At 35.5% G+C, this 20,191-nt stretch overlaps 1 protein-coding gene across 1 annotated transcript in view; it reads left to right on the plus strand.

The window, feature by feature from the left end:
* Positions 1-20,191, plus strand: part of PCLO (piccolo presynaptic cytomatrix protein) — a 420,227-nt gene that overhangs the window by 205,714 nt on the left and 194,322 nt on the right. The window contains exons 5-6 of the mRNA XM_077770160.1: positions 5,852-6,538; positions 16,960-20,189. Of these exons, the coding sequence (XP_077626286.1) occupies positions 5,852-6,538; positions 16,960-20,189 (3,917 nt within the window). The remainder of the gene's footprint in view (positions 1-5,851; positions 6,539-16,959; positions 20,190-20,191) is intronic.

The following is a 20,191-nucleotide window of genomic DNA, read 5'->3' on the forward strand; positions in this document are numbered from 1 at the left end:
TCAGTTGGTTGAGCGTCAGACTTCAGCTCAGGTCATGATATGGTTCATGGGTTCGAGCCCCACATTGGGCTCTGTGCTGACAGCTCAGAGCCTAGAGCCTGCTTCTGATTCTTTGCCTCCCTCTCTCTCTGACCCTCCCCTGCTCATGCTGTCTGTCTTTCTTTCTCTCAAGAAAAATAAATAAAACATGTTAAAATTTTAAAAAAAGAAAGTAAATGGGGAATAATCTTGATCATTCAATTATGTATTTTGTATACAAGTTTTTGTTTGTTTCATTGTAAAGAGAACAAAAGTACCAAGGAAGCTATACATTCTGGCCACAAGCAGTGTAATAAAAAGAGGAGCTGACACACGTCTCATATATTTTTAGGGAGGACAGAATAAGAATAGTACAAGAATATCACAAGTACATCACTGCACACACTTGTAAAGTACAGTCTCATGAGTGACCAGATTTCTAATACCCTCATTGTGTAGTCTGGAAACTGTGTAATCTGAAAGAAAAAGAGTGCACCAACTGTGAACTCAGCCTCTTTCTCTTCTACAGATAACAAAGGGAAATAATTTTAGAAATTTTAACAAAAAATCTGTTTTCAGAATGCCACGTTGAACCGCAAGAGTGTATGGGCCTTAGGTAAATAAAACAACTTAATCCAGGTAACCTTGCTCTTTGAGTTTTGGACCTGTCAATGTGTAAATAGTGATTTCTAACCAGATTGTTAGTGTAATTATTTTTCAGCTCAAAAAAAATAACATTCTGAATAAACAAACAGAAACCTATGTAAAATTCTTAGTGTTGACTCACACACTTAATAATAGACTGGAAACTCAAAGGTATTAGAGGATCAGTTCCATGGCTCGCTTGGTTTTCCATTACAGAGTTTTGAGTAGGGGGCACCTAATCTCTGCTTAAATACTTTTATCGATGGAAACTGTCTGAACTTCCAAATTGGTAGAGTTGGTCTTTTCATGAAAATTCACACTAAAATGCAGTTAAATTTCCCAGGTAAAAATACGAGCGCTCATGCAGGCTGTGTGCCTTCTCTTCTCTGCCATTTTAAGGCTAAGGCAGACTTTCAACCTGCTGCAGGTCTTATTATCATGCTTCTGAAATGATAGAAAAATAAATAGGCAGGCCTGGAGTTCTGAGATTTTCCTTAATGGTATTGTTGCTATAGTTACAGCTGAAATGTTATATAAAGCAAATTGCTTATTGATGGAAAAATGCTGAGTAGCATACCAGCTTCCCTTTTCTGGCTTTTTATTGCCTTCATTTCCTACTTTGCTCTTAAGATTAATGGATTTGTAGAGTGTTGTCTTGAACAAGCCCTGATGATTTCATGTTAAAATAAATGCATTTTATTAACATTGTACCAGCTGACAATTAAATATATTCTAGTATGTTGTGATCAACATGGAGTTATTTTTTATACGCTATTTGTTTATAAGGATTTTGCCTACTTGGACATGACTTTGCTATCCTGGTTATTAATGTTGAAACACTGAATAAAAAGGTGACTGGTCTCATAGTATAGACTCTTCTGAATTTACTTAATACAGTTGATAATACAGATAAAAACTTTTACTATGTTTTATACTATTATATAATACTGAAAATATATTTTAAAAACAATAAAATAAATGAAAATGATCTGAGAGGATNACTTGTGTGGTTACAAAAAGAAAACATACATAAGCATCTGTATTTTTCTGTGTGTTTTATTTTCTATGCAGTAAATTCAATGATATAAATGCCTTTAGTATATATAAATATATATTACATTATATATATATATTCATTTTCTGATTGCCTTTCTTTATAAGCATATATTTAAAAGATAAAGCTGTAAGTCCTGATATTTAACCTTAAGGCAAAATATGAATCGTCCTGTAGTTTGCAATTTACAGAAGTGTGGGGTGAAATCCTTCCAGGTGGTAAAAGTCATAGATGGCAGTGATACTTTTTGCATTGATTTTTTTGTGTAATTTAGGCATCTGGCTTATTTTGTGTCCAGTTTGCTACTGGCCTAGAAACATTATGACTATTTAATGATGTGGCTCTTGGAGAAGAACTAAGAAAGCAGATAACATTTTGGGGGGATCTAGACATGTAATGCTTCTTAATTAAATCTCTGAATACAGTGATACAAAAATCCGTGAGATTATTTTTGGTAAAGAATGCAAAATTGTGAATGCTGGATTTTTACATCTTATGTGATTGTAGGATATTTTCCAAATTGTCATTTTGAAGCCAGTTTTTCTAGTAATTGTGTTTGCCTTTAATGATGATGATAATGGTGGTAACCGATATTGTCCACAATGAACTTTTTGGAAAATTCATTTTTACTCATTGTTAGAATGTGATCAATTTTGCTTTTCTCATTTGTGCTTTTGACTTTACCCTTGCCTCTGCCTTTCCTTATCCCCTCCTTTAATAAACAAACTTTAAATTTGCCTGTTTACAGAAGTATAAAATTTTTGGTGTTACTATAGTCCCCTTCCTTTTTAATTCCTTAATGATATTATAACTTCCTCTGCTTAAAGAATTTGTCGGCATTCTAATTTTGGTTCTAGGGCTGCAGAAAGAAGAGACACATGTATAAGAATGCCAGTTCAGGGGCACCTGAGTGGCTCAGTCATTTAAGTGTCCAACTTTGACTCAGTTCATGATCTCGCATTTCGTGGGTTTGAGCCCCACATCAGGCTTTGTGGTGACAGCTCAGAGACTGAAGCTTGCTTTGGATTCTGTGTCTGCCTCTCTCTCTGCCTCTCCCCCACTTGCACTGTCTCTACACAATAAATAAATGTTAAGAAAAATTAAAAAAAAAAAACCTGTCAATTCAGCTTTTCTAAATGTCTGTTGAAAAATACTCCTTTGTGATTCATGAATTATCAAATTCCTTATGTTCTAAACAGATTTATCAGACAATCTTGTTAAAATCATTATATGCTTTCCATTTTACGTTTATATGATATGATGTGATATGATATATTAATTTTAAGCTGTGTCTAATTCCTTCTACTTGAATGGGAGTTTCCTGAGAGAATAAGCCTTACACATACCCAATAGTATATGTACTCCATAGATATAAATAGAATAAACTATATACGTAATAGATACATAAGTGTTTACTATTTGACATGATAGTAACATCAGTTTCCAAATTAATTTTGGTGACAAAGTATAAAGTCAAGAGAATTAGATCTGTCCTTATGATCTTAATTAAAATGCAAATCACTAATGCAACAGAGAGACCAAGTATAAAAATATCAAGTTTAACAGAATATGGATGGAATGTAAGCAAAACACAAATTGAACTAGCCAGCCAGGCTCTCAGGATAAGATGCTTTTTCTTTTAGACTGACACTTTTGCCTTCCCTTTGTCTTGCAGACGGTAGTGTGGGTTAACATTGTTGTAGGTTTATCAAACATTATTTTAAATTGGGAAAATGAAGCACTTTATATGACATTATAGATTAAATAGATTATACCTTTTATCCCCTTACCTAAATTTCAAATATATGAAAATGAGTATTCTACCTTGCAATAGCCACTTTATTTTCTCAATACATTTTATTTTTTTTCTTTTTAATTGTTTTTTAATGTTTATTTGCTGTTGAGAGAGAGAGAGAGAGACGGAGTACAAGCAGTGGAGGGGCAGGGAAGGAGGGAGACCGGAATCCAAAGCAGGCTCCAGAGCCATCAGCACAGAGCCGGACTGTGGGGCTCGACCTCACGAACCATGAGATCATGACCTGTGCCGAAGTCAGACGCTTAACCGACTGAGCCACCGAGGCAGCCCTCGATACTTTTTCATTTAACAAGAGCTGTGTACCATTGCAGTATCATATGCCATGAGTAATAAGATATGATAACTTTGTAAAAACAATTTGCTCCAAAATCTCAAATAAAATAACATTTTTATAGTTGATAAAAATTTGCAATGTAATGATACCTGTATTTCTGGTATATTAAAAACTTCTTAACTTATTTACATTAGGACAGGGCCTGGCAGGAATACTTAACACACACCTGCATTTGGTTTATAAAATCCATGTGACAAAACAGCAGTGATGCAGCTATTTTTGTCTGCTTTTGTTTAAAAAAAAATGTCAGGTTCTGAATGAAAATATTCCAAACTGTGGCTCAACTGAGTAATGGTTTTTAAAATCACAGCATGGATTAAGATTGATTTTCTGTAGGTATTATGGTACTGCTTTCTCCAGGGACTATTCAGCACAAGGGCTGGAGCTTTTCATATTTGACATAAGGGATCAAATCAGTTTCTATTCCTAAGACTTTTATATAAAGTTATTATATAAAGAAGCCACAATTCACTATAGAGCTGCTTAGACCTGAAATTAAGAAGGGAATTGGTATTGGATGATCATACACACAAAAAGAAAATGAACCCGTAATACATACTAATGTTTTATAATAAGACAGCATTTTACAAAAGGTCAATAATTGACTTTTGTCTTTACTCTTTAGGTAAGCAAATAGGAATTATGATGGCTTACAGATTGCAAAACAGTCATTTTTATTAAGCACCATTATTTACATCTCTAAAGAAATTGGAAGCTAAAATAAGAAATGAAACTTAGATCCCTGATAATATTCTAGAACAATAAGTGATTTTTGTCTCTAAATAATTTAAGTCATGTAGCTAGAATGATCCAGTATGAAAAGCAGTTTGAAACTGAACTTCTCAAAAAAACAGTGCAACATATGAACGCAATTCTTTTGTGTGACTTACAACTGCAATCTTTACAAAATAGATATTCATGAAATGTAACAATTAGAATCTACATATATAGCCTTTATTTCTTACATTATAATAGTTACAAGGTAAGAAAAAGGACACCGTACATCAATAGGGAGACATTCTGCAATATTACTAGTCACATAATCAGTCTCCCATGCCATCATCTGTATGTGTTATAAGAGAGTGATTTTCAGAATTTCGCTTACAAAGGAATCAGTCAAGAATTAATGAGTTTATTGACAAGGCAAATCCTTCCTCCAGTCCAGGATCCTGTTAAAACAGTTAGCAATTCCTAGGAAACTGCGTGTCTTATGACCACCTTGGTTGATTGGTGCAGGTGGACTATAGATTACACTGAGGAGCAGAAATATAACAAACTGTTTGAGTCAGCAATTCAAAAAACCCTGGGGGATAAGATATCAAACCATTGAGCCAGTGATTGCATTTTGCCCAGTTGAATAAGAAATGTGAATATTATTAAGAATGAAATTATTTTTTAGTCCTAAAGCTGATAGAGAATTATGCACAAGTGATTCCTGAAAACTTTCACGTACCTTGTGAAGTTTTACTCTGGTAGATGAAGCTGCATTTGACCCACATCAAGAAATAGGAGGTTATACATTAAATCCTAAAAGAACTCTTGATTAATTGTAGTTAAAAGAAAATGACCATTAAATTTAATAATTTTGTATAGACATAGGATGGAAATACCAGTTTTGAAGCCACCAAACTCAAAAATGTGCTGTTTGGAACAAATGTAGATTTTTCACCAAGAAGAGAGAATGATTCCTGGCTCCATCTTTAGTGCCACACACACACACACACACACACACACACACACACGTTTTCTTTCTTATGGTGAGGAGAACAAATTGCCAATCTGTAGGCATTCCTCATATTTTTCTATTATAAATAGTCTTTTTGAAGTTTTACTTAGAAGCACTATTTCATTCGAAAAACAGTGATCTATTTTCTCACTGTATGAAAAAGCAACTAGAAATCATCAAATGTTAACCGTAGTATATAAGCAACCAAACCGAAGCATTTTAAAATAGTTAATCTCTTTATCGTTGTTTTATTTACAGATTCAAGAATGGCTTTGTTTAAATTGCCAAACCCAGAGAGCAATATCAGGGCAGCTTGGAGACATGGGAAAAATGCCACCTACCCCCTCAGCACCAAAAGCCTCTATGCCTGTCCCTCCAGGACAACCAGCTCAGAAAACAGCGATGCCTACCCAAGCAAAAGTAAAAAAGAAGGAACAAGAAGTAAAAACAGAAGCTGAACAAATCATTCCAGAAAAAGTAAAAGAGATACCGTCAGTGGAAAAGATTGTCCCGAAGGTGACCACAGACCCCAAACAAGAGAGTAAACTAGAGAAAGACAAAACTTCAGCCCCCGAAGACAGAGAGCCACTCCCTGAAGACAAAAAGCTGCCTCTTGAAGAAAAAAGGCCAACCATTGAAGACAAAACGCCAGCCCTTGAAGACAAAAAGTTACCTCCAGGAACAAAAACATCAGCTCTGGAGGAGGAACAGAAACAAGAGTTACTTAAAACTCAAGTACCAACTGCCGAGGACAAGCCTGAAGTCAGAGTGGCTCCACAGCTCGTACAAGACAAGCTACCACAGACCAAGATGGAAGACAAATCCTCTGGCCCATCTCCAAGTTTGTCCAAGGAAGTTGATGAGGCGACTCAAAAAATTAAAGACCAGCCCCAGGCAGCACGCACTGCAAAGCCTGATCTGGTGGAACCTGGGAAAGAAAAAACAGTAAGTTATGTTTTCCTATCTTTGCACATTCTTAGGCATATGAAATTTACAAATTTTTACCTAGGTACACAGAGTATTTAATGCTATTTATGCAAGTGAAAGCCTTCAGTTAAAATCACTTTCAGAAATGTGTAACATTGTTGGCTGAAATGAGCAACTTGGGTGTTTTGACAGCTTAATCTAATAAGGCAGAGATATCAGATTGATTTTTTTCTAGCTTTTATGCATATCTAATAATTTACCAAATTTCTTTAGGGTGGTAAAAATAGTTTCTTACAAGTTTAAGTTTCTTCTCTCCACTATGAACGTAAAATCAGTATCTGCCTTTAGCATAAAATAACATGTGTCTTAAGTTTCTGTTTGTTACTTGGTTGAGCAAAAGTCAACAAGTTCCTTTTCACTTGAAAGCCTTTTAAGATATGATCAACCATTGAAAGATTTTAACAATTGTGATTGCATAAAAAAAATATTAAAAAAATAATATAAAAAAATAATTAAAAAATAAATAAATAAATAAATAAACAATTGTGATTGCAAAAAAAAAGTGTGGCTAAAATTTAGGACAAAAGTTATTTTTTTAAAAGTTAATTTTAATATTTAACATGATTTTAATATGTACTCCACTTAGGTTTTATTTAATGTTTTTAATATTGAAGGATTATTTATAATTCAGGCATAATTGGAATAATATATTTTTTTTCTTTATATGAAACTTTTAAGAGTACCCACCCATTTTAACCACTATCTGCACAAGTTTTTTTTTTTCCCCCAAAGGGCTCTGATTGTTTTAGAGCTACACAAGAACTCACATCATATTTGGGTGAATAATTTTAATTCACAGATAACAGGAAGACTTTAAAGAAAATGAAATGATTTATTAATATTAAAAGTTAATCTTAGAACTCTAATTAGAATCTATAGTCCATCTCAACTCTGATTTAGTTGCTTTTTGATTGTTTACAGTTTTAACCATTGGTGAGTAACTTATCTCTGATATATGATATATTGTATAAATGAAATGTATCATATCCTATATATCACATATATCTTATATGTAAAATATGATACATCACTTATAATATGATGCATCACTCAGACAATTCATCATTGGTCTTCCTTCATAATATAAATGAGTTTATTCTTAAATCTGCCCGTGTATCTTCTTCCCCTCTTTTGAGTATTAGATCTGTATTTTCAAATACTCAGTGGGTGTTTCCCTTCAAAGGTCTCTAGAAATGGCAGTATTGTTCACCTGTCTCTCCTTTCCCGGTCACTACCCTTCTTAGAGATCTGAGGTTTCTTCTTACTGTGTGCCATTTGCTCTCCGCATACAATTCATGACATTCCTGTCTGTTAGCTCCGATTCCTGAGGACACTCTTAATTAAGGCCTTCAAGACCTTTCACTAATGATTTGAGTAATCTAATTACTGGTCACTGTGCCTCCTCCTTCTCCCTTCTTCCATATATAGTTGTTAGATAGTTATTTCCCCAGGGCGCATATAATTTAACTCTATCACTCAGATATTGCTAATGATTCTCCATTGCTCATTAAAGAAATCTAAATGAGAAATATCCAAATATTTTGTTAATGCACGTTTTATTATATACCTTTACCACTTTTGTTTAATCGTGTCCTTTATTATACTTTTACTTTTATTTTATAACCTTATTATGTGTGTACTTATTTCCAAATTAAATGTGTATGCTGATTTACTAATATAATATTCATCATAGAGAACATTCACAAACATGTAAAATAAAATGAAATAAGCTAAAATTGTTTTATTATATTTATTTAAGTAAAGAAACATTTAATCACAATAAAATATGATTAATAATAGCACTTTAAAGAGAGCATTGATGGTGCTTCAGTATTTTTGCAAATCTTGGCCTGAAATTTTATGATACAGTTATCTAAAATTCAGCTTCCAAGTTAAGCTTATTTTGATATTTTGATATTTAGTTCTAATGACTATCCATAACAAGAAAGATAATCCGCAAAGACATCTCAGAATTAGAAGTGGTTCAGAGTTTGTACTTGCCATTTCTTGCTACCGATTCTCTAAGTTTGAAATTGAAAATAATTTTTTAATTGTGGAAATTCTGAAAATAAGTGTTTATCTTCCATGAGAGCAATAATTATTCTTGTTCTGTCAGAAAATGTGGTATTTAAAAGAAAAAAATATATAAGTATACATACATACACACACACACACATGCGCACACACATATAAACGAATTGCTTTAAAACCCACTGGGATTCTTCATCTGGAAGGCTTAGAAAGAGATTAAAATATTCTGTTTAAAATTTATTAAATGAGCAGATATGAAAGCTTTTAAAAATAAGGTATATTATTTTATATAGCATGATCACATGGTTTCCAAATATCTGTTTTCAAAACTGTTTTTGCATCATAATTCTCTTAGGGAACAGCTAAATGTTTGTTTTTTCTAAATAGCTAATAAGTAGCATATTACTGATAACCAGGGTTTACTTTACCCATCTACGTTTTTCCCCTCCATCATTGCATTTACTTTATACCGTCTAGTAAGTGGTATATTGCTGATAACCATTTGGCATCACCAAATAGTTGAACAAGTTTGGAATTCTACTTTTGTCAAAAAAGAATTATATCCTCATATTCTACAACTTTTTAAATTAATTTCCTATTATATAATCAGTAAACCTCTGTGATTAAAGTGATTTTATAGTTATTCTTTATCTCAATACAAAATATACAAAAATAGACATTCTTCGAAATATGAAGGTCTCGTCAGTATACAAAACATAGATCACATCTGTAAAATCCAGAGGCCTTCTATCCAATTCTGGCCTACTTGTAACATGTAGTAAAAGAATTTCACAGGTATACTGCCATCTCTATAATCTTACCCTTTTTAAAAAGTAATTCTAATCAAAGAAAAAGCCACTCTTAAGTAACTAATATACAGTTATATATTGGTGTGTATATATATGTAAATATATATTAGTAGATACTCATATACAGTTTTTTCACAAAAAATAAATATGTATACCTTAAATCATTCAATATTGAGGCTTATTTCACTGGTATATTTTTCCTTAGTGGCTTGCAGTAGTAGTACTTTAAATATTTTACCATTAAAGTTGAAATAGTGAATATTATAAACTTAACATATTAGCAATGTCTACACTTTGATTATTACCAACACTTTTGCTACCTACTTTGTTCTAAATATTTCTCCCAAACCTTCCAATTATTTCTATAATCTTTCCAACAATATTTGCTGACAATAGACACAGTTTGATTTGTCACCATACCATTTCGTACAAATTACTGAATCTGATTTTCCATGGTGGGTAAATCAGCTTTATCCAAATGATGTGTAACTTTTTTTTGGTCTTTTATTATGAAATAAGAAAAATCAAGGATTCCAAATGTTTATTATGCAATATATTGAAAGTTGGTAAAGTACCGGCATATTTATTTTCAGAAAATTTTAGAGATGTGTGATGGTGCTATAATTTCACTTGTTATCATGCTAAGCATGTTGTGTTTAGCTAAGATTTGACATTAGCAATAAGAGATGTCAATACAGATATCAGATAGGTCTCCTCATAACGTTAGACGTTTTTGGCTGGGTCACATCTGATTTAACTTGGTCATCGTTATTTTTTTCTTGTCATGGTGCTGATGAAAAGTTTGTAATGGTATGAAGCATGTCAGTGTTTGTGTATTTCTAATATTATTATCTTTTGGACGTGATTTTTTGTTTCACAAGAATCTTTTGTCTACCACTTACTTATTCAAAGAAAATGGGTGTAATTGTTAGTAACAAATAAAAGCCAGAGATCTGCCTAACTGAATAATAAGCCTCAGACTAAAGTTGCACGAATAAAATGACTCCCTCACTATAACTTCTCTTAGAGTGTAACTCTCCGTTTTCTCCCAGGATTCTTCACAAAACAGGGGACCAACTCACATAAGGAGTAAAAGAATATTAGCATCAATCCATTTATTAAATATTAGGAGAATATTTTTATATTGATGTATAAAAATATATCTTAGCATGTACTTCTTGTAGCCCATTAGATGATTTTGCATGCTTGTCCAGGCTTCTGCACCCCATGGCCAGGAGTACTGTCTAAATAACTCAGTTTGGCTTTCTGTGGAGAGGTTCCTGTGGAATTTGGCTCCAATACAACTTGTAAGCAACCCCTAATATTTCCCACAAGTGGGTTACAGAAAAACTGCCCAGTAAATATGGCTTTGTGTAATTCCTGAGGGTAGTTTGACAGTTCTGCCCTCCAAGTGTACTCAGTTCTCTGTGCATAGATGCCGCACCCAACTGAGAACCATCGTCCCAACTGACAATCTTCCACCTGGATCTCTGGGCCACTTTTCTCACCTGTGGCTGGCACTTGTGCTGTTCAACTCCCAATGCTGATTGGTGTTAAATTTGTTTTTGTTTGAAATCAAAATAATACTCAATTTATCTCTTACAACATTCTTGGCACTATGTTAAGTATTTTCTTGGTCATTTCATCCACACAACAATGAATGAGGTAAATATTGTATCTTTTTAAAATTGAGGGGAACTAAAGTTCTGTGCCCAGGATCACATGGCTGGGGAGTCAGCAAAGCTAAGATTGTAGATCCAGCTCTGATTATAATATCATGGTGTTTAAGCACTACACATAATTCTTTCCTGTGACCCATGTGGCATACTGCCTTTACATTATTACAGTTATTCTTCTCTCTCAGCAGCTCCCACTAAAATCCCAAATACTTTATGTCAGGTTTTACTTTGTTATATATTTATATTATTTTATTTATTCATCTGTCATTTGTGTCCTTCATAGTATGGCAGCATATTGTTTACATTTCTCTGTTGCCATACCTTTTTGTCTCTGTTTATTCCTCTCGTACAAAATGTGTTTGTTGAAAGGGATTAAAATGTACCCCAAAATGTAATAAATAATTTGAAAGATATATTCTTCTTTAGTTTTTTAGTTAAATATTTTAAAATTTCATGTTACTACAGAGTTCTCTCTATGTATCTATTTACTTAAACAGAATAATGCTTCTCTGCATTTGATATATTACATTGAAACACTACATAGTGTTATATTATAGCATAAACTTTTGTTTCTGTTTAATATGACCAAGGGGTTAATATTCAAGTTAAATATAAGTCAGTGTATATAATGACAGAATAATCACGAGGAAAAATAATGGGGTTTTCTGTAGTGAAAAAGATTTTCATGTAGGTAAGACTATTTGATTTTTCTGTCCAGTCCCACTCAATTTTATGGACTTAATTTTGTCAAGAACGTTTGGAACAGTCAGACTAGTAATCTGTTTTGACCCTAACATTGTGTAAATGATTAAAGATCCTTCCTTGGTCGTTTTCCTTTGGCCCATTGAAATAAATGTCTTGGAAAAATTAAGCAGTATTGAAAATATCTTGTCTTTGTACAGTCTTAAATTTAACCAAGAATTCAGTTCTTAACTACTATAATGTTTGAAAAACTTCCATTCACCTTCAGTATGGAAGGATAAACATGTCAGCATTTGTGAAAGGGCAGAACTAAGTTTGGCAGGACAGACGAGTCTTAGTACCTTCTCCATCACTAGAGAAGGCTCCAAGATAGGATACCATCAGAAGAGTTTTACCTGGGGCTCAGTTCATCACTGCCTCTCTCTGACTAGTCTCCAGATCAATAAATGGCAGTGGGATTCTGGAAGGAAAAGGAATTCTCCACTCTCTGCTTTTGGTTAGTAATTTTTTAAAAATATGTGAATCTTAGCCTCTGGAAGTTTTGAGTAATTGTTTCTTATACACAGACTAGAAAGGCTCAAGTCTCAAGTACCATAATTCTATAACATGGGAAAGATATTATAATAATAATAATAATAACAGTAAAAGTAAGTGAAATGGAATCTAATGCTAAATATACTTAGAAAAATGCAAGGAAAATGTGTTCTTGAGGGGAACTGAAAAATGTCATTGCCATTTAAAACAAGAAAAAGGTATGCTTAAATTATGTTTGTTCCCACTTACTGCCTCCATCTAAGATGACAAAATTCTCACATAAAAGGTAGATGCCTGAAAAAAAAAAAAAAAGGTAGATGCCTGGATTTTCTTCTTAATTTAATATTAGAAGTCATTCTAGATTATATTACACGTAAAAAATGAAATGGGTAATTAATTTCAACTTCTGATTATTCAAATGAAGAAAATAATGCATAAATAATAAAATTCAGTGATGTTTATACACTTATATGTATATATGTCTTATATATAATATATATGTAATTTAGAAAGAACTGTTTGGATCTATTTATTAAATTTGAATATATTATCACAAGTAACATAATATTCTTCTCACAAATAAGTATGTAATGATACATTTTTGAAGCAATTAGGAGAAAGCGCCCAGTCTTTTAGTCCTAGGAACTTAGAAACTTGAAAGAAAATAAGCCAGATTATGTCTCCCTCACTTAAATACTTTGATAATTTTCCTCTCGTGTTACGGTACTTCAGATATCCATTTGAAGATGGAATCATTAGAGAAAGCCAAACCTATCTTACACACCGTGTTTTATGTTCTTCTCAGTTCCATCTACTCTTTCTGATTGGATCACATTATTCACTTGTTTTAAAAAAAATGTTATCGGGGCGCCTGGGTGGCTTAGTCGGTTAAGCGTCCGACTTTGGCTTAGGTCATGACCTCGCGGTTCGTGAGTTCGAGCCCCGCGTCGGGCTCTGTGCTGACTGCCAGCTCAGAGCCTGGAGCCTGTTTCAGAGTCTGTGACTCCCTCTCTCTCTGACCCTCCCCTGCTCACGCTGTCTCTCTCTCCTAGAAATAAATAAAAAAACATTTTTAAAAAAAAATATTATCCAGGAAGCAAGGGTTTTGTAGTGTGTATTAGCTGTATAGCCCAGTTAACTTGTGTGAGTACAAATTACACTCATATCCCCACTCAAATACCTCCCAAAGAAAAGTAGATAGCCATAGAAGGGATCACTGCTTGGGCAGATGTGTGCCTCAGTGTGGCCCTCTCCATACATGAAGGAAAACTTGTTTTTGTTTTTAGCAGCAGTGGGTGAAAAGATGAATGTGTAGGTGCCATAAAGAGCCAAAGGGCCTGGTTAGTGTGTGATCTGAGAGTTAACAAGCTAACAGGGTAATGAAGAACCAAAAGTTTGCTCATCTCTGTCAGGAGACTTTAGTATGCTAGTTAGTATGAGAAGAGTTGACATTAGGACTTTTTTCACTGTACCATCGCACAATAAATACATGAGCAACTGTTTCTTCCGAACAGTTCAGACCAATGCCCTTTGGTCACTTAACTTGATTTTCTTATTAACCACCCCAAACATTTTACCTTAGACCCACAAGCATATAGATCAAAATCTTTGCACCTTTTACCACCTGATAGTACGGAGAGTAACAGTCATTTAGAGGGAAAAATCATCACAGGATCATCATAGGTAAATAATGACTGAATCCCCTATGAAATGTAGAGGAAAGAGACCAGGAAAGTGGTGGAAGGGAGAAATGGGGAGAACATCGTACTAAGGAAAGAAATAAAGCATGAAGACATGTAGATGGGCCACATAAGGAGATTGCAGGATACGTATGTTGATACGTATGTGTCTTCGTCTCCTGTCTAATGTATCGTAATTTCCTCTGTTACATTATATGTCTGGACCTAATCTTATTTTTACAAAATGTAAAACCTGCAGAATCCATTGTGTAAAACTTGAATTTCTCATTTATTATACTCAATGAATTATTATACATAACAATGGTTACATTTCCTCCATATATGGATAATGTATTACGTTGTTCTGTTTTGTATCATTTGCAGACACAAAATAAAGAATACAAATGCCACTATCACAATTTGATTCTGAATGATATTTTTTTAACATTTTTTTCCCAGAAGGAGCTTAGGTACCCCATCTCTCTGGTTATGGTGCTTAGTATGATTTAGTGAAGGACAGAAAGACAGATAAAGAAAGACATAGAAATCATATTGGACATCATTGTGTGGAATGTAAGGAGATAGAATGTAAGAATGTAAGGAGATGGAAACATCGCTCCACTTGTACCATCTAGAAGGATTTTTTTTAGAACTCTGCTTCGTCTGTGCTCACCTCTTTAACATGTAGCTCTCAAGATAAAGGAGTCAAAATTAGTTGGGTGCTCATCAGCCCTACTACTAACTAAACTCTTGGCAACTTCTGATAGCTAACTTTTTCCTGGGAAGACATCTGAAATGACCCTGGGAAGTTAATTCATGGTAAACCAAAAAGTACTTACTGCTTTTTGCACTAGAGTTGTGAATAACATGTCTCCGTCGTTTTGGATTTCTTAAAGTTTATTTATTTATTTATTTACTTAGAGAGAGAAAGAGAGAGAGAGAGGAGGAGAGAAGCAGAGACAGAGGGAGGGAGGGAGAAAGGGAGAGAGAGAGAGAGAGAGAGAGAGAGAATCCCAAGCATGCTTCTTGCTATCAGTGCAGAGCCTGATGCAGGGTCTCAAACTCATGAATTGTGAGATAATGACCTCAGCCAAAATAGAGTCAGATGCTTAACTGACTGAGCTACCTAGACACCCCATCACTGTCATTTTGAATTTGAGTTACATCATGTTGTAAATTTGGCCAAAGCTTCTTACCATGTTATGTACTCAAAATACATTTCTAACCATACATAGTAACAATATAGGTATTGCAGTGAACATGGCTGTAAAATGAATATCAAACCAACTTGACACCTAAAAGAAGCAGAAGGAGAAGGAGCTGGAGAAAGAGAGGAAGGAGGAGGAGAGAAGGAAGGAAAAGGGAAAGAGAAAGAAGGAAGAAAGTTTCTTCCATGTCTGTTGTTTGTTCAACCTGATGTGTGTTCATCGGAGGAGCCCATGCTTACAAACCCACTGAAAACATGCAGATAGTTAGTCCAAGATACAGACCTAGTGTAATTGAGGTGGACCCAGAGGCCAGGGTCAGACAGAGCATGTCCTGCTGCAGTTCATTTTCTGACCTCTTCATTCCATAGGTCCCTGGGGTTATTTTAACACTCTACTTTAAGCATGGAAAGTGACTGGATCAGTTGAGTTTCATTTTGCTCATAGGTAATTTTAATTTGGATGTCTGCATAAAGCCTCTTTGTTCAGTATTTTCATTTAAGGCTACTCTGATTCTTGAACAAATTGCTGGCATGGCTTCATCACAGCCCAAGAAAAGCAGCAGGTCGAGGCTGTGATTTGTCTCCTTAGTGTCCCAGCTCCTTGTAAAGACCATGATCACATTTAGAAAAGTTCATTATTGTCCTGGTTGAAAGGAGCTGACTTTGAGGTAGTGCAAAGGGAAAACTCCAATGTATTTACAAAATCCGAAGACATTTATAAGTGATATTTATTAAATATCCTTGAGGTGTGATGCTGAAGATAAATGAGATGAGCAACACTACAAAAATAATAGCTGGTATTTCTCTTTAGATAAAGCCATGAGTCAGTAATTATTGTAACTTTTTCAAAGTTTACAGTTTCTAAACATTCACTTCAGATGTTATAGAATTATAATATTAAATGTAGTGTCTTCACATCTTTTAAAGTGTCTTTAATCATTACTTTTTTAATGTTTATTTTTGAGAGAGAGACAGAATATGAGTTGAGGGTAGGGTAGAGCTCAGAGACAGGGAGGCACAGAATCCGAAGCAGGTTCCAGGCTCTGAGCTGTCAGCACAGAGCCTAATATGGGACTTGAACCCATAGACTGCAATATCATGACCCTAGCTGACGTCATAGGCCCAACCAACTGGGCCACCCAGGCGTCCTTAAAGTGTCTTTTAAAAGCAGTGCCTTATTTGAATCTCTTTCAAAAATAAATCTTGTCTGGTAGTTGAGATGGGTATCATTACAGTCATATTACCTACATATCTCTGTTTTGTAAACTTTTCAACATCCCTTACAACTTGTAGTCAAGTACAAAGCCTGCCTTCTGATTTTTTTTTTCTTTCTTTGCCTGTCCTCATAATTCAAAAGTATTGATTATATTAATGAAATCATTAATTTTTCTCTTTGACAGTTTAGAACTGTTTTACAAAGTAAATGTACTGAGAAAGATAATCACACATTTGAAAGAAAATGATATTGAAATGTAAAAAAGAGTATTAATGGAAAAAATCAAACGTCATTGAGAATTGACATTTAATTAAACTTAGGTTAAATTAAAACTAACCTTAATCAGTATGTATTAACTCTTTTAACTTTTTTGGACCCAGAGATTTGTTTTTTGAATAATGGCCTATAGTTGAAAAGAAATCCTATAATTATTCCTCAGTTCATAGTAGTAATTGGGAGTGATAGGCCACTTTACTCATTTAATCGTGTTAAGTTTTTCCTGTATCTTTTCCTCCCTGCTAGGAAAAGGAAGATGACAAATCAGACACTTCAAGTTCTCAGCAACCAAAAAGCCCACAAGGTCTGAGTGACACGGGATATTCTTCTGATGGGATATCAAGTTCACTTGGTGAAATTCCAAGTCTTATTCCAACTGATGAGAAAGATTTGCTCAAGGGACTCAAAAAGGACTCTTTTTCCCAAGAAAGCAGTCCTTCCAGCCCCTCAGATTTGGCTAAGTTAGAAAGTACAGTCCTCTCCATTTTGGAAGCTCAGGCAAGTACACTTGTTGAAGAAATGTCCGAAAAGAAACCCCAACCTCATGAGGCTTCTTCTGAGCAGCCTAAGGATCCACAGAAAACTCAGACTTTACCTGAAACAGTGGAAACTACAATTTCAGAAGGGGAGCTCAAAAAGAGTCCAGAAGAAAAAGACACTTTAAAAAAAGATAGCCAACAAGATATTCCTTCCAGAAAGGACCATGAAGAAAAGCCTGAGTCTGTTGATGACACAGCTACAAGACGACAGCTTTATGATTCAGTTGAAGACAGTAGCGAAAGTGAAAATTCACCTGTTCCGCAAAGAAAACGGAGAACTAGTGTTGGTTCATCGAGCAGTGATGAGTACAAACAGGAAGACAGTCAAGGATCCGGTGAAGAGGAGGACTTTATTCGAAAACAGATCATGGAAATGAGTGCTGACGAAGACGCTTCAGCTTCTGAAGATGATGAGTTCATTAGGAGCCAGCTCAAAGAGATTAGTAGTAGTATTGAGATCCAGAAGAAGGAAGATGTGAAAGGGAAGGGGAAAGCAACAGCAGGGAAACACAGACGACTGACTCGAAAAAGCAGTGCAAGCTTTGATGATGATGCAGGGAGACGCCATTCGTGGCATGATGAAGATGATGAGACATTTGATGAAAGTCCTGAGCTTAAGTACAGAGAAACTAAAAGTCAAGAGAGTGAAGAACTTGTAGTTGCTGGAGGAGGTGGGCTACGTCGGTTCAAAACGATTGAACTCAACAGCACGATAGCAGATAAATACTCCACGGAGTCATCACAGAAGAAAACAGCTTTGTATTTTGATGAGGAGCCAGAATTGGAAATGGAAAGCTTGACAGACTCCCCAGAAGATAGGTCAAGGGGGGAAGGATCTTCTAGTCTTCATGCTTCCAGCTTCACTCCTGGCACATCCCCTACCTCGGTGTCATCACTTGATGAGGACAGTGACAGTAGCCCAAGTCACAAAAAAGGAGAGAGCAAACAACAACGTAAGGCTCGGCACAGATCACATGGTCCTCTTTTGCCTACTATTGAAGATTCTTCAGAGGAAGAAGAATTGAGAGAGGAGGAAGAATTATTAAAGGAGCAAGAAAAGCAGCGGGAATTAGAACAGCAACAAAGAAAGACTTCTAGTAAGAAATCAAAGAAAGACAAAGATGAACTTCGAGCTCAGAGAAGGAGGGAAAGACCAAAGACACCACCCAGTAACCTCTCTCCCATTGAAGATGCATCTCCAACAGAAGAATTACGCCAGGCTGCAGAAATGGAGGAGCTCCATCGATCTTCCTGCTCTGAATACTCACCTAGCATAGAGTCAGACCCAGAAGGTTTTGAAATAAGCCCAGAAAAGATAATAGAAGTGCAAAAAGTTTATAAATTGCCCACAGCTATGTCTTTGTACTCACCAACAGATGAGCAGTCTATGATGCAGAAAGAAGGTGGCCAAAAGGCATTAAAAAGTGCCGAGGAGATGTATGAAGAAATGATGCACAAAACCCACAAATATAAACCTTTTCCAGCTGCACCTGAACGAGATGAAATATTTGAAAAAGAGCCCTTGTATGGTGGGATGTTAATAGAGGACTATATTTATGAATCCTTAGTAGAGGACACGTACAATGGTTCAGTAGATGGCAGTCTGCTAACAAGGCAAGAAGATGAAAATGGATTTATGCAGCAGAGAGGGAAAGAGCAAAAAATAAGACTTCCAGAACACATTTATGAAGATCCTATGCAAAAAATAACAGACCTCCAGAAAGAGTTTTATGAGTTAGAAAGCTTACATTCTGTTGTGCCTCAAGAAGACATTGTTTCAAGCTCTTTTATCATCCCAGAAAGCCATGAAATAGTGGATCTGGGTAGTATGGTGACTTCCACCAGTGAAGAAAAAAAATTATTAGATGCTGATGCTGCCTATGAAGAACTGATGAAAAGGCAGCAGATGGAGTTAACACCTGGATCCAGTCCAACTCAGCCCCCCATCACGGATGACATGATCGAGTCTACCGTGGACTTTGACAGGGTGCCCGATGCCTCTTTGACATCAAGTGTTCTCTCAGGAGCATCTCTTACAGATTCGACCAGCAGTGCAACACTCTCTATCCCAGATGTCAAAATAACCCAACATTTTTCAGCAGAAGAAATTGAAGATGAATATGTAACGGATTATACAAGGGAAATACAAGAGATAATTGCCCATGAATCACTGATTTTGACCTACTCTGAGCCTTCAGAAAGTGCTACATCTGTCCCACCCTCTGACACACCGTCTCTCACATCATCTGTTTCTTCAGTTTGTACCACGGATAGCTCCTCACCCGTCACCACCTTGGATAGCATAACCACAGTTTATACGGAGCCGGTAGATATAGTAACTAAATTTGAAGATTCTGAGAGAATTTCTTCCTCAACGTATTTTCCAGGCAGCATTATAGACTATCCAGAAGACATAAGTATATCTTTAGATCGGACTGCCACACCAGATGGAAGAACTAGTGCTGATCATATCGTGATTTCCTTATCTGATGTAGAGCCTCCTATCCTGGAATCTATAGGAACTAAACAAGAGGTGTTGATTGCTGACACTGTTTCCACTGACTTACCTGTATCTGCAAAAGACTCAGCGAAGAAAGCCACGAAGGACGCTGGAAATGGAATTATTCTCGAGGTTCTGGAAGCTTACAGAGATAAAAGGGAGAGGTCTGAGGTTGAACTAACAAAGATGAGCTTACCTGAAACTGTGTCTGATCAACCTCCTCCTCCTGCGGTGGCCCTTCCGGTGCAGGAGCAGGTTTCAGCAACTTGCTTTATATCAGGACAGGTCTTGGATCAAGCGAAACCTGCATCTCAGCTACCATCTGGCAGTCCTTCTGTTACTTCTTTTCCAACTAAACCACGTCCATTCTTTAGAAGTTCTTCTTTGGACATATCAGCCCAGCCTCCTCCTCCTCCCCCTCCGCCCCCTCCCCCTCCTC

This window comes from Crocuta crocuta, unplaced genomic scaffold (genome assembly GCF_008692635.1).
Source record: "Crocuta crocuta isolate KB4526 unplaced genomic scaffold, BGI_CrCroc_1.0 scaffold424, whole genome shotgun sequence".
NCBI lineage: Eukaryota > Metazoa > Chordata > Mammalia > Carnivora > Hyaenidae > Crocuta > Crocuta crocuta.